The 13,126-nt window shown below is 32.1% G+C and overlaps 2 protein-coding genes across 2 annotated transcripts; both read right to left on the bottom strand.

The window, feature by feature from the left end:
• Positions 1-306: 306 nt before the first annotated feature.
• On the bottom strand, positions 307-812 carry HELRODRAFT_182824 (hypothetical protein; the record flags this gene model as incomplete). The annotated part of the gene is made up of 2 exons (XM_009033549.1): positions 307-584; positions 746-812. The coding sequence occupies 2 exons, from the start codon at positions 810-812 to the stop codon at positions 307-309; spliced, it is 345 nt and encodes a 114-aa protein (XP_009031797.1).
• A 5,109-nt stretch (positions 813-5,921) lies between these two features.
• Positions 5,922-12,139, bottom strand: HELRODRAFT_182823 (hypothetical protein; the record flags this gene model as incomplete). The annotated part of the gene is made up of 5 exons (XM_009033548.1): positions 5,922-5,994; positions 6,580-6,722; positions 7,766-7,821; positions 10,991-11,221; positions 12,121-12,139. The coding sequence occupies 5 exons, from the start codon at positions 12,137-12,139 to the stop codon at positions 5,922-5,924; spliced, it is 522 nt and encodes a 173-aa protein (XP_009031796.1).
• Between the last annotated feature and the right edge of the window lie 987 nt (positions 12,140-13,126).

Below are 13,126 nucleotides of genomic sequence, written 5' to 3'. Positions count from 1 at the left end.
TAGGCTTACTATGTTTTTATTTTTAAAAATTGAGTGTATATCTTCTGGATATTTTTCCTGCTTTTTCTTATATGCTTGATATTCTATTAATATGTGTTGGATTGCACTGCCTTTCTCCCAAAGTGGAGGTCTTGTTTTGTTTAATACCTACGAATGGGTAATTTTGGAATGACCGAGTTTTCATCAGTTTATCATGTTGAGGTTATTTCGACTTATCTTATTGATATTGACATTTTTGGGTTTATTTGATTCGGGCATAACTACTTTGAAAACATTTATTATCTTGTTCCATCTTTTTGCCATTTTTCATGTGTGAGGTCGTTTGTCTTCGCTCTTTATATCGTGATGTGGTTTTGGAATGATCGGTGGACGATCCAAGTGAACTTGAGAGGCTAATTTATCTATTCTTTCGTTACCTTCATTTCCAATGTGGCTTGGGATCCAAATTAAGGTTAGGTTATTCTTGTTACTTAATATATCGTGAATTTTGTTCTGCATTTGAACAGTTAATAGTTGTCGAGGGTGGTATTGCTTCAATGGAAGGAGAGTTGACATCGAATCTGTAAGAACTTCATAGTTTTTATCTGTTGAAATATATATTGAGGTTATAGGGAATATATCATTTTATTTTTTTTTTGTGAATATTGACACAAAACACTGAGCAAGATACAAGCCTGAATGAAAAAGCGAACAAACGTCTGTGACGTGCATTGGCGAAAATTTGTTCAATCAAAACCTCGCGTACCTCCCCCGCGCAGGCAATCCTGAACGCAAGTGGGATCGTGTATAGGACCCTTAAGAGGTAGCAACATAAGATGGCTTTAAAAGCGCATCCATCTTTAAAAATTTTGTCATAAAATATGAAAAAAATATATATAAGAGATCTTTTTTCAAACAGATCCGGCACTAACGCAAATAATACTTATTGACAATTATGTTGGTTTTTATACTAAACAATTTTACAAAATAGTTTAGTGAAGAAAAAGATTTATCAATCTTTCCCCACCGCTAACAACCAATCATGCTTAGCGCGGGTTTCGCTGTTGTCACGGTGACTTGTACATTGAAATTTCGTTTTAAAACAAATTTTCTTTGACGTAAGTTCAAGGTCGCTAGCATAATTGTTTAAGTTTTTAAAATTATTTGCAGCAGTTAATTAAACATGAAGTCTGCTCAGTTTAATTTTTAATTCAAATGTTTAACGTTCTCCATTTATTTATTTTTTTTGTTTATAAAAACTTTCGAAATTATTTTCACCAACAAATTTTCGATGGAAAAAATTGATTTTGAAAGTAACAACCACAAATTATAAATCAACACGGTCTGTTATAATAATAGAGATGGCTTTCATAGAGCCCTGTGCGATTGAACTTTTTAAGATAGGCAGATCTTTGTTTGTTCGTTCGCTTCTCCGTTTGTTTGTTGGATGTTTTGTTAACCAGGTGGAAGGGTTTGGACCTCAAGAGTGCAAACTGGCACGGATGAGGAAAAATTTACTTGTAAACATTCGTGGAGTGCGAGAAATTTGAAATATGAACGAGGGAGGATAGAAATTGTTCATTAACAAATTACAAAGTTTTTGTGTTTCAATTAAATATATATTTATATAAATTATATATTAAATTTATATACCCACTTGAGCTTTGACGGGTGTGTGTGTGTATGTGTGTGCGCGCGCGCTCTTAGATGTAGCCATATAACAACATAAGATACATAAATAGTTATATTGTAAAAATATATATTGGATTTTCTTTTATTTATACATACATTCATTTATAAGTATGTGTGTGTACGCCAACATTCGCATTATTATCTTGAAAACAAGACGAGCGAGAGTATAAACCTAGGGACTTGAGAAATTAGAGTAGACACTGAAATTCTTATGACGCTGATTTCATAAGGGTTAGATATATTTGTATAATAAATTATAAATTCAGCATAATAAATTATAATATCTGTGTGCGAAATATTATAATTTATTATGCTGCGTATTCATGGAGACAACACATCAAATGCAAACTCATAAATATGATCATTTAGGTTGACTAACTATTTTTTTGATCGCTCTCACAATCATCTTCTACTTCAGCGTTCCAATTCTTACAGGTGCGCTTGGGAAAATCCACAATGCATGCGTATGAAGTATGTATTTACGTATCATATCTGTGTACCCATAAATAATATATTTATCTGTGTGTACATATATATGTATTTATAATATATATATAGATATATATATATCATTATATATAAAAATGATATATATATATATATTTTTTACAATATTCTATAAATTCTACCGAATGTTTGGCGTTAATATGTTTGTAGTTCGTTTTTTCGATTTTTCTCACTAAAGTTTTTTGGTGAACGTTTAGTTTATTAAAGTTCAAAATAAACTTATTTTTAAAATTCATGCTGCAAATAAGGCCATATTTCGATTCCGAATGAATCATCGTCAGTGCTCCTTGTTGTATATATAGGGAAATATTGACTTTGTCAAGATTAACTTTGACGTTTGAAAAATTAACTTTGGTGTTGTAAAATTGAACTTTGATGCCAATTAGGTGTCAAGTTTCTTAATTGGTTGGTCATCTTCTTTGGTCTCCTTTTCTTCATCGATAGCATCATATTCTTCTTTGTCACTATTTACGATGCTAGTTTTTATTACTTCTTTGTTTTTGTTGTTGGTTAAGCGCCGGGTTGGAAGTGAGGTTGAGCACTGATGATGATTCATTCGGCATCGAAATATGGCCTTATTTGCAGCATGAATTCGAAAAATAAGTTTATTTTGAATTTTAATAAACTAAACGTTCACCAAAAAACTTTAGTGAGAAAAATCGAAAAAACGAGCTACAAACATATTAACGCCAAACATTCGGTAGAATTAGAATATTGTAAAAATTATGGTCTATTCCCAACATATATATATATATATATATATATATATATATATATATATATATGTATATATATATATATATATAAGATATAATATATATGCAATTATTATTGATGGAAGTCAAGGCACTTTCGCGATTAATGCCAACAATTCGGTAGGATTCATGCAGTACTGTATAAAATATGGTCTCCTTCCAACACACACACACACACACTCACACACACACACACACACACACACACATACACACACACACACAACACACACCACACACACACACACACCCATAAATATATATATATATATATATATACACACACACAAATGAATAATATATATATATACATATATGTGTGTGTATTTGTGTGCAATTGTGCATACGTACTTAACCTATCCACTTATAAGTGAGTTGTAATAAAATATATGGCCTCCGCTGTCACTGTTCACAATTGCAATCTGGTATATACGTATATATACATTTATATATATATACATATATTTATATATATATATATATATAAACATATATATATATATATATATAGTTATATTTGTATATATTTTAAGTAGTGTATATCATGCATGTTTTATATTAAGTCATATAAGCACAAATAAGAGCGTAGATGACAAATCCCGACTATCCAGCGGATTTTTATATCTTCCCCATTATTTCTTCATTTAATTTATAATTGCACAAAGGAAGGAGGGAGTGTACGTCTGACTGGACCGCTGGCTGCAACTGCTTGCTCGCCTTTCGAAACTGAAATCAAAAATTTGCTCCACTGGAATAACATAGGGAGACTTCTGCGCATCAACAAAAATACCGCATGCGCTTTCGATGCGCGCCCAACTTTGGTTTTATTTTTAATAAGCTTCAACTCGAAAAATTTTAAATTAACAAAAATTTAATGAGTTGAGTTTTGTGTTAATGATATTTCCATTGTCGCCTCAAATGAGATTATTTGTAAATCACTTTGAATGCTGTCATCAAACCTTGAACAACGGTTGATTTTGTTATTATAATGTGATTTGTTGTCGGCAAAAAACTTGGATTAACATTAAATAACTAAAAAACTTCAAGAAAGAAATAACAATCGGACTAACTTCAAGAAACCCCGTTGAACTCTGATGTCTCGTCCTCTGTCGCGTACAGCAGCTCCTCTCATCATCACTTGCTTGTCGGTCTGCTGCACCACAACATGTCATAAAAACTAGTTAGTAGTTGGTTGTATTTATTTATTTAGTGACTGTTTGTTTTGCTTTCTTTAAATTATTGTTCAGTTTGAAGTGTTTGAAGAAAGTTGTATTTCAATAAATAAACTTTTTACTACTATTTTGTAAAACTCACTTTTAATTAATTGAAAACAAAGATTTTTTTCTTGATCTCTAAGAAAGGTTGATAATAACTAGAACGATTTCGTGTTTAATGTTTAAATTACATTATAACAAAAAAGAAGCAAAACATTTGTTGTTTGGCCAAATTAAGGGTCAGCAGAATTTTGTTGACGTATTTTATTGTTGATGAGCTATAAATGACTTATTTTTCAAAAGAATTGGTGATTGTGTAACTAAATCTTGAAGAAAAGAGTAAAAAAAGTAAGATCAATAAAAGAAAGAATTACAATTTCTCATCCAATAAATCAACACGTGTCTCTATTATGCATTTTAACTGCTATTTAAAGCATTTAACGACATAATTTATTAGCCAATAACATTTTTAAATGCAAGACGCACGGCTTTTTGTTTCTCATGCTTCTAATTAAGAAAAATTATATCTATTTTAAATCTTTTTCATTTGAAATCGGAATGTGTTTAATTGAATCTTACATCTTTATGGATACTCATAATGGTTTTAAATATTTATTTAATAGTTGTTTATTGACTTTTCACAGTTATATATTATTTTATTATGAAGCAGAGTTTCATGCATATTCTTCAGTACCAGCTTGATTACAAACAAAAGTTTGTGCCACATAAGCCACCGCACGTCTTGCAAAACTTTTACTGAGTTTCATGCTGACAGATGGCATTCAATCTAATTATTGGAATGAAATTATAGTTAGTCAACAGTTGATGTTTATCTCTCTGATCAGTGGTTAGGTTTAAAATATCAGATAATAATTTATAGCGGGAAGTACAAGCACACAGACAGGGAGACAGAGCCGCCATCCTGTTGTATTGTGTATTGCCCTTTAAACTTCAAACTTCAAATCATACCGACAATTAAATTTGTATGATATCTTATCAATATTCATCACACACACACACACACACACACACAGATATATATATATATATATATCACACACCACACACACACGTTGTGTCAGATGAATGTGTATATTTTCTATTGATGAATGCTAAGACTGTGCTTTCAATATATTTTTGCCGGCATCCACTGCATTCACGGCCATTATAAACATTCAACAAAGAGCCACTGGCGTTATTTCATCCCATATGCATATATAACGATTTTTTCTAACGGTTGATCTTAAATCAATATCAAGTTTCTTGAGTTCAAAACCAAAATTTTCATTTATTTTAAGCATGATAGAACAAAAAAGCTTTTTTCGATATTTCTATACCATCTTCTGTGATCGATTTGATACGTTGTGTATGTGGCCGAACGCTAAGTAGAGCGTTTATAAAAGTTATTTATTAATAGACTGGTATTATTAGAGCTCTTCAAACATATCGCCCAACAAAAGAATAAAAATATCATTTCATAAAACTTATTCATTCATCGCTTTTTATTGATAATAAGTCAATAAATTTTCCAGATAGTTTTTCATTTTATTTCTGTATGTACTTTTGAAGAACTTTAATTTCTGCCGGTTTCCGTTAAAACTAAAAATAATCGAATAAAAAGAAAAGGTTTTTCACAGAACTTAAAAGTATTAAAAAAGAATCATAAAAAAGATAATAAATAATTCATATTTGATGGATGAAGTTTTAATTTTTTTTCATCATAAATCGAAAGTTATGAAGACAATTACAATGCTATCCAGTAAAGAAAGACCCATCACTGTGGAAGGCCTTCGAAGACCTCGTTATAGGCTGCAGATTCTCCATTTGATTCATGTCCATCTGACGACCTGTTGGAAAAATCAAATAAAAACAGTTGAAAAAAATTTGAACTGCCCACAAAATTTTCGTTGACCTTTCAACCCTAAGCAACTTTATTTATGAACGATAATAATTTATTCAAATTTGTTTCAGAAGATTTTCAAATTATTACAAATTATTACAAAAATTAAGAAAGAGATGATCATCTCCTGTTTTGTGCTGGTTGATTCAAATTGAAATCATTAATGTGTGCTATGAATTCTTCCACAGATTCATTTCATCAACCGTTTCAGACGCTCAAACCACGAAAAAATGTTCTATAATATTGTAACTGTGATGAAATAATATTCTCAATTGTAAATATAAATATTTAACATAACATAACATAATGTATTTATAATGGGCTCAAACTGAAGAGTCAATATGCCCTTCACTAAAGCAATTCCGATGTTTTACAAAGTAAATATCTTTACGATGCTTAAATGCCCAACTTTAAATATATAATTAACTTTTATTAGGAAGAATATTTATAAAATAAATCTCTGAAAAATTTTCATTCAATCTTCATTTATTACAATCGCAGACGAGTGCTACTTTACTGAATAATTACAAACTGCCTGTCGTGAAATATCAATGAATAATGTTGTGTGGGAGAGAATGGAACGTATTGACTGCATGTGCCCTCTGCGGTTCGCTCATTCCTAATTAATTCTTCGAACATATAGTGCCTGCTGGAATGCATGTTTATGAATTTTCGCTGGATGGTCAATAAATTTCAATTAACATTTTAGCAACTAACAATTAATTTAATTGTTAATTGATAAAATTGTTAATTGATGTTAATTGATGTCAATTAACATCAATTAACATCAAACAAGTGCGTGCCTGTCCATTTACATCTTTTTAGCAGCAACATATTTTGAAAGCGCAGGACGAGTTGTTACGCACAAATATCATCACTTTACATTTCAATTCCTCACATTACAATACATCACATTACATTACAACCCATTACATTACATCGTATTACAATACCTTTTTTATCATAGCACATTACAATACATCCCATAACACTTCAATGCATCTCATCGCATTACAATTACAGTAGCACTCATATGGGATTGCAAATCGCATTACATTACATTAAAATACCTTACAGTACATCACATTACATTATATTACAATACGTAGCGTTACAACGTTCTACTTTAGAAGAACTCTTTTATAATATTCCCATATTCACTGTGGTTGTACTTGAGTGTTAATTACTGCGAACGAAGGTTGTCAATTATGACGGCTCTGATGTGAATGTTTTATTATGTTATATGATGTAATGCAATGTTGTATGATGTAGCATTATGTTATTTCATGTTATATGGTGTTATATAATGTGATGTTATATAATGTAATGTGATGTTATATAATGTAATGTGATGTTATATAATGTAATGTGATGTTATGTAATGTAATGTAATGTTATATAATGTAATGTAATGTTATATAATGTAATGTGATATTATATAATGTAATGTGATGTTATATAATGTAATGTGATGTTATATAATGTAATGTGATGTTATGTAATTTAATGTAATGGTATATAATGTAATGTAATGTTATATAATGTAATGTGATATTATATAATGTAATTTAATGTTATATAATGTAATGTAATGTTATATAATGTAATGTAGTGTTATATGATGTAATGTTACATGATGTTTGTTACATAATAGGATGTTATCTACTGTGATGATATATAATAGATGTTATACGATGTGATCAGATCATATAACCTACTTCTTCCATTGAGTAGTCAGACGTCTTAATTGTTTGAGAGACTCTGACGCTGCACGCTATTGTATAAGTTATGTGGCAATTAATTAGAGATGTAATGTGATGAGATGTGATGTAATGTGTTGTGATGTAATGGGATGTGATGTGATGTAATGGGATGTGATATTATGTGGTGCTATGTAATGTGATGTGTTGTGATCTAATGTGATGTCACGTAATGTGATGATGCCTCGTTGTGCGCGCTCATCAGCCAGACAGATAATTATGTTTGTAATGACAACATTGTTTGGCTGGGAGTTTTAATGGAGAACGTCAACAATCGCCGTTCATGATGGTGAGAATGAAAAGTTGGATTGGTGGTGAAAATCATGAGGATGGTGATGATGATGATGACGATGATGGCGATGATGATGATGATGATGATGATGATGATGATGATGATAGCAATGGTGAAGTTCTTGTTTCAGATTATGACGAGCTGAAAAACATTGATGGAAATGTTGTTGATAACGACAATGATGAAGAACAATGCTAATGTACCTTCGAATGCAATATACGATCACATGCTGTTCTGCTTCAAACTGAACAGACCAGCACCGACTTCCACCCACCCGTCTTCAAGTCATGGATGTTTTATTTCTTGTTTGTGTTGTCACTCGCGATTCTGCTTCCGACGTAAATTTCATTTCAACTGAAGAAGCATGTGCGTGCTAACTATTTGGTGATTGGTTGTTGTTGTTTGTGAAAGTTAATTCAGCATGTCTGGAGCATTTTAGAACGCTCAAAATGTGTTTTTGGTTTAATTGAACGTGACTTTGTTGGACTTCCCTGACCGATGAGAAATCATGCTCAGCGTTGGTCCAGCACACCACTCGCGGGAGGTTAAAATATTTTAAAAACTCCGATCTCAAAATATTTAAATTTTTGATTTCGATGAGGTTGAATATTTCAACCAGCACCAGGATGTTGTAATTTTGAGTCAAAGCCGCCAGTCAAGTAACTCATCAAAATGGGGTGCAGTGGTTTGAATTAAATAACGCTTTAGATCGGCAAACTTGTTTTGTTGTTTTGTAACTAAATCCACAGTTTTGTTGATCTGTAGCAGAGGCGGACTATCACCTACATGAGATTGGATGAAGAGACAAGTTGCACAGCAATCTGTGTGGCTGACGTCACAAAACATCAAACAACAACTATAATATTTCTTCATCTGTTCAACAATTTTGTGAGTTGCTTGAACTTGAGTTCTCAAAAAAATGAACCCTTTTAAGAAAAAAAATTCGGTAATAAATCTGCCAGAGAGAAAAATTATGACGGACATTTTTGAAGAGAGCTTCATTATTGGAAGCATGCTTTTATTTAAATCTCGCATGTCTTCGCGAAGGTGTCTTGCTGCAACGCACATACAGTTCAAGTTTATTTTGGTGTCAAAAAACTTCCAAATTCATTTTGTTAAGTTGCCGCTCAACTGAATGGAACTTCATTGGCACTAATGCTGATCATCGGTGAAACAACGTCAAAACAACATCACATTTGCAATGAGTAACATTTCATTTTGAATAAATTAAAATAGCCATCAACTATAAATTTTAATTTTATTTTCAAATGGAAAATACTATACATACATACGTCTTTGTTTGGATTAGCTACATGCAAGCATACACTCAGTCACACACACACACACACACACACACAAACACACACATACTTACAAACATTAAATTCATTTGAAACAAATGAACAAAGAAATCAAAGTCAAAGAACGCACAATGTTCTATGTAAATAATTCCGTTAAAAATAAAAAGCACGTCTTTCTTTGAACATTCACCCTTAAATCATTCCTGGCTGCAACTTCGCCATCACTATCATCCCATCGTCGTCATCATCATTAACGTCATCATCATATCATCCACTTTTACACAAATAATTTTCATAAATATTGTTGTCCTTTATTATAGAACTCATCGCTTAGTTGGAATTAAACTCTAGAGCCATAAAATTGCATCTTCGGCTTCGAACGGCGCACGCACACATCTGCATGCACTGTGATTTGTTTTTCGGACGGAGGCGTTTGAATTTGAACCAGGTCAGCGCTCGTAACACTCTGCGAGACATGGCATCTCTACCGTCACTTTCCAGGCAGCAGCACCATTTGATTTGGTCCTTATTGTCATTGGTGCCATTTTAATTTTCACCATTTTAAGCAACGAGTTGATTTAACACAGTCGGTCACAATTTTTTTAAGGCCACGTCAGTAATCGTGATCCTCCTCCTCCTCATCATCCTCATCATCATCATCATCGTCATCAGTACCGTAAGTATCATCATCGTCGTTAACATCAAAGTTTAATCATCATATCATTTTTATCATTTGCACAATATCAGCAGCATTTTCATTTTTCACCATCATTACCATAACATCACCTTTCCCAAAATCCTCATCATCATCGTCGTTAACATCATCATCATGTTCGACATCATTATCGTCATCATCATCATCATCGTCTTCACCGTAAAGTTAATTTTAAAATACTCACAGCAGCTGCTAGTAGCACGCCAGTGAGCGAGCAGCAGCAGAAGCCAGCGCCAACAAACAACCTTTCAATAGAATTTTAAATCTTCATAAAAATTTTATTACTCACTCATAAAACTATAACGCATACGTGCGTTATGTGTTTAAAAAGAGTAAACATAGACGTATATATTTTCTTTCATTCATTCATTAGTTTATTCATTCATTCATTCATTAGTTCATTCATTCATTTATTCGTTCGTTCGTTCGTTTGTTCGTTCGTTCGTTCGTTCATTCATTCATTCATTCATTCCTTCGTTTATTCACTCATTTGACTATTCATCCATTCAGTTGCTTATTTATGTATTCAATAATAATAATAATAATAACAAAAAGAGAAACAATTATTATTATGGAAATTAATTAGGATCTTCATAGCATGCTACTAACAAAAGAACTTTAATCATTATCATCATAATTTTATTACCTTCATTATTATTATTATTATTATTATTACTACTATTTTTATTATTATTATTCTTTTAATTTTCCTATAATTAATATTATAATTGTTGTTATAAGCTTGTTTAGCTCATTTATGGTGCCGTCAGTTCAATTCTTCGCAGATATTTTGACCTTCCCCTTCCTCCCTTCATTTCAGTTCGTTTCAGAACATTGGACCTATCATAGCACAACTTTTTAAAGAAATCGCTGACTTCTTTCACGGCATTGGAAAACTAATCCCTTATTCCCCAAAGAGCCCTTCTGTTCTCTGTTGAGGCAGTTGTCCTGCGTAGCTAACTCTTCCAGATGTTGCAGAACCCTGCCTCTCTGTATCTTCACCAAGGTTGTAAAAATGATTATGTCCCTTACGGTGTGTCGGAGGAGTCCGATGAAAAATACCCCACTCTTAATTTGGCCCCTCAAAAAAATCCAACTCCCGACTCCTGGTTCCAAACTCCATAAAAACGTTTAAAACTTTTGCATCATGATTGCATCCTAATATCATTACAAAATAAAAAATACACTCAAACCAGTTTATGTAATTGTTTTTTTGGTACTTTATTTTTATGTCTTAATACATACTGGAAAATGTTTAACTTTTTGCATCATAATTTCACCTCATTATCACCATTAAATAAAAATACTCTAAAAAACACTTGAAATCAGTCAGTGAAACTGTTTTTCTTAGTAAAATTTCTTTACTTTTATGTTTTATAACAAACTAAATAAAAATTATGTGACTCCGACACTCTGGTTCCTCATTGGCGCCACCTGTTCGCATCTTTTAAAAGTATCTTCCCAGTAGCTGCGCAAAACATCTCCATCGATGTTGTGAGAGAGATCGGTTGTTTGCTGGACCGTCATCATTTTCACCTCCTCCAATCAAAATGCACCCGGCAACCAGTCAACAATCATTTTGAATAAGTGCTTTCACCTGTTAATATTATCATCATACGATATTTATTTTTGTAATTATTTCATTTTATGTTACCAGTCGTCAAGTGCAGCTGTTGTTGTCCGGTTGTTAGTGGCCTAACGATGTTGCTGCTAATGTTGCCGGTGCATTGCTGGGGAACACTCTACTTCCTCATGAAAGAGAGACAAATAATAAATAAAAAATAGAGAAGGAAAAAGAATAAGAGAGAGAAAGAGAGAAAAAGAAAAAGAAAGGGAAATAGAAACATGACATTTAAAAAATGTAATGCAATATATTCCTCAGAAAGTTGAAAATTTGTTACCACAGCATATCTTTTCATTAAGTTGCACTCTGTTGAGACATTCGTTGCTGTTGTTCTTCTTAATGTTGTTCGTGAAGTTTTTTGTTCAAGTAATTTTTACTAACTGTGTTGCACGCTGAACATTTTTATTTTAACATCTGATAAAATGTTTGTTTGTTGTATGATGACAAATGCGGCTCTGCGAATTTGTGACAATGCACATTCGCAGCAAGCCGGATATAAAGCAATGTGGTTAGAACCGCACCAGTTTGGTTAGGCCAAGAGACTGTCTTAAGAATGAGATCGTGAGTAATAGGTCATTGTATATATAATTAGCTGTAAGCAACTACAAATAGCTGATGTTTATGCACACTATTTAATTAGTCTTCATTAAATTAATGCTTCAATCAACTTATTTGTTGGAAAGAATCCGGTGTGATGGGTTTGGACTGACTTTAATAATATTAGAATCTCAGCCTCCATACAAAAAAATTACTGACTACGATAAAGATTTTGGTTGTTGTTGTGGATGTTGTTGTTATGGTTGTGGTTGCTTTGGTTGCTCTGGTTGTTGTTGTTAGGGTTGTTGTTGTGTATGTTGTTGTTATGGTTCTGGCTGTTTTTGTGGTTGTTGTGAATGTTGTTGTTATTGTTGATACCATTGTTTTTGTCGTGGTTGTGGTTGTAGTTGTTTCAATCAAACAAAGTTATTGTTGTATTTTTATTACTGTTCATGTAAAAATATTGTTAATTGGAAAACAATTAAGACAACAATTGAAGAATTGTTGATTTCAATTTTATTATTATTATTATATTAATTAGTAATTGAATGCATCATTTAGAACTAATCCTTTTTTGTTGTACGCATTTTTCTTTAGGATGTCGAGCTTCGTAGAATATTTTAATTCTTAGTTTTAAAACAATTTTACTTTTATTAAATTTTTATTCATTAACAATTTTTTTAACGTGTGATTTATGATGAAAATAAAATGATGTTCCCATTATTATTATGGGCGTGCCCCATAACGGGACGTTGCCGTCTTCACGAGGTGCCTCCATTTCAAGCGATCATGAGCAAGTCCACAGGCTGAGTGAGGACCGTGGTTTATGAGGGGCAGGTCCGTCTCCACT

This window comes from Helobdella robusta, assembly GCF_000326865.2.
Source record: "Helobdella robusta unplaced genomic scaffold HELROscaffold_93, whole genome shotgun sequence".
NCBI classification, from domain to species: Eukaryota; Metazoa; Annelida; class Clitellata; order Rhynchobdellida; family Glossiphoniidae; genus Helobdella; species Helobdella robusta.
This window is presented reverse-complemented; position numbering and strand designations above follow the sequence as displayed.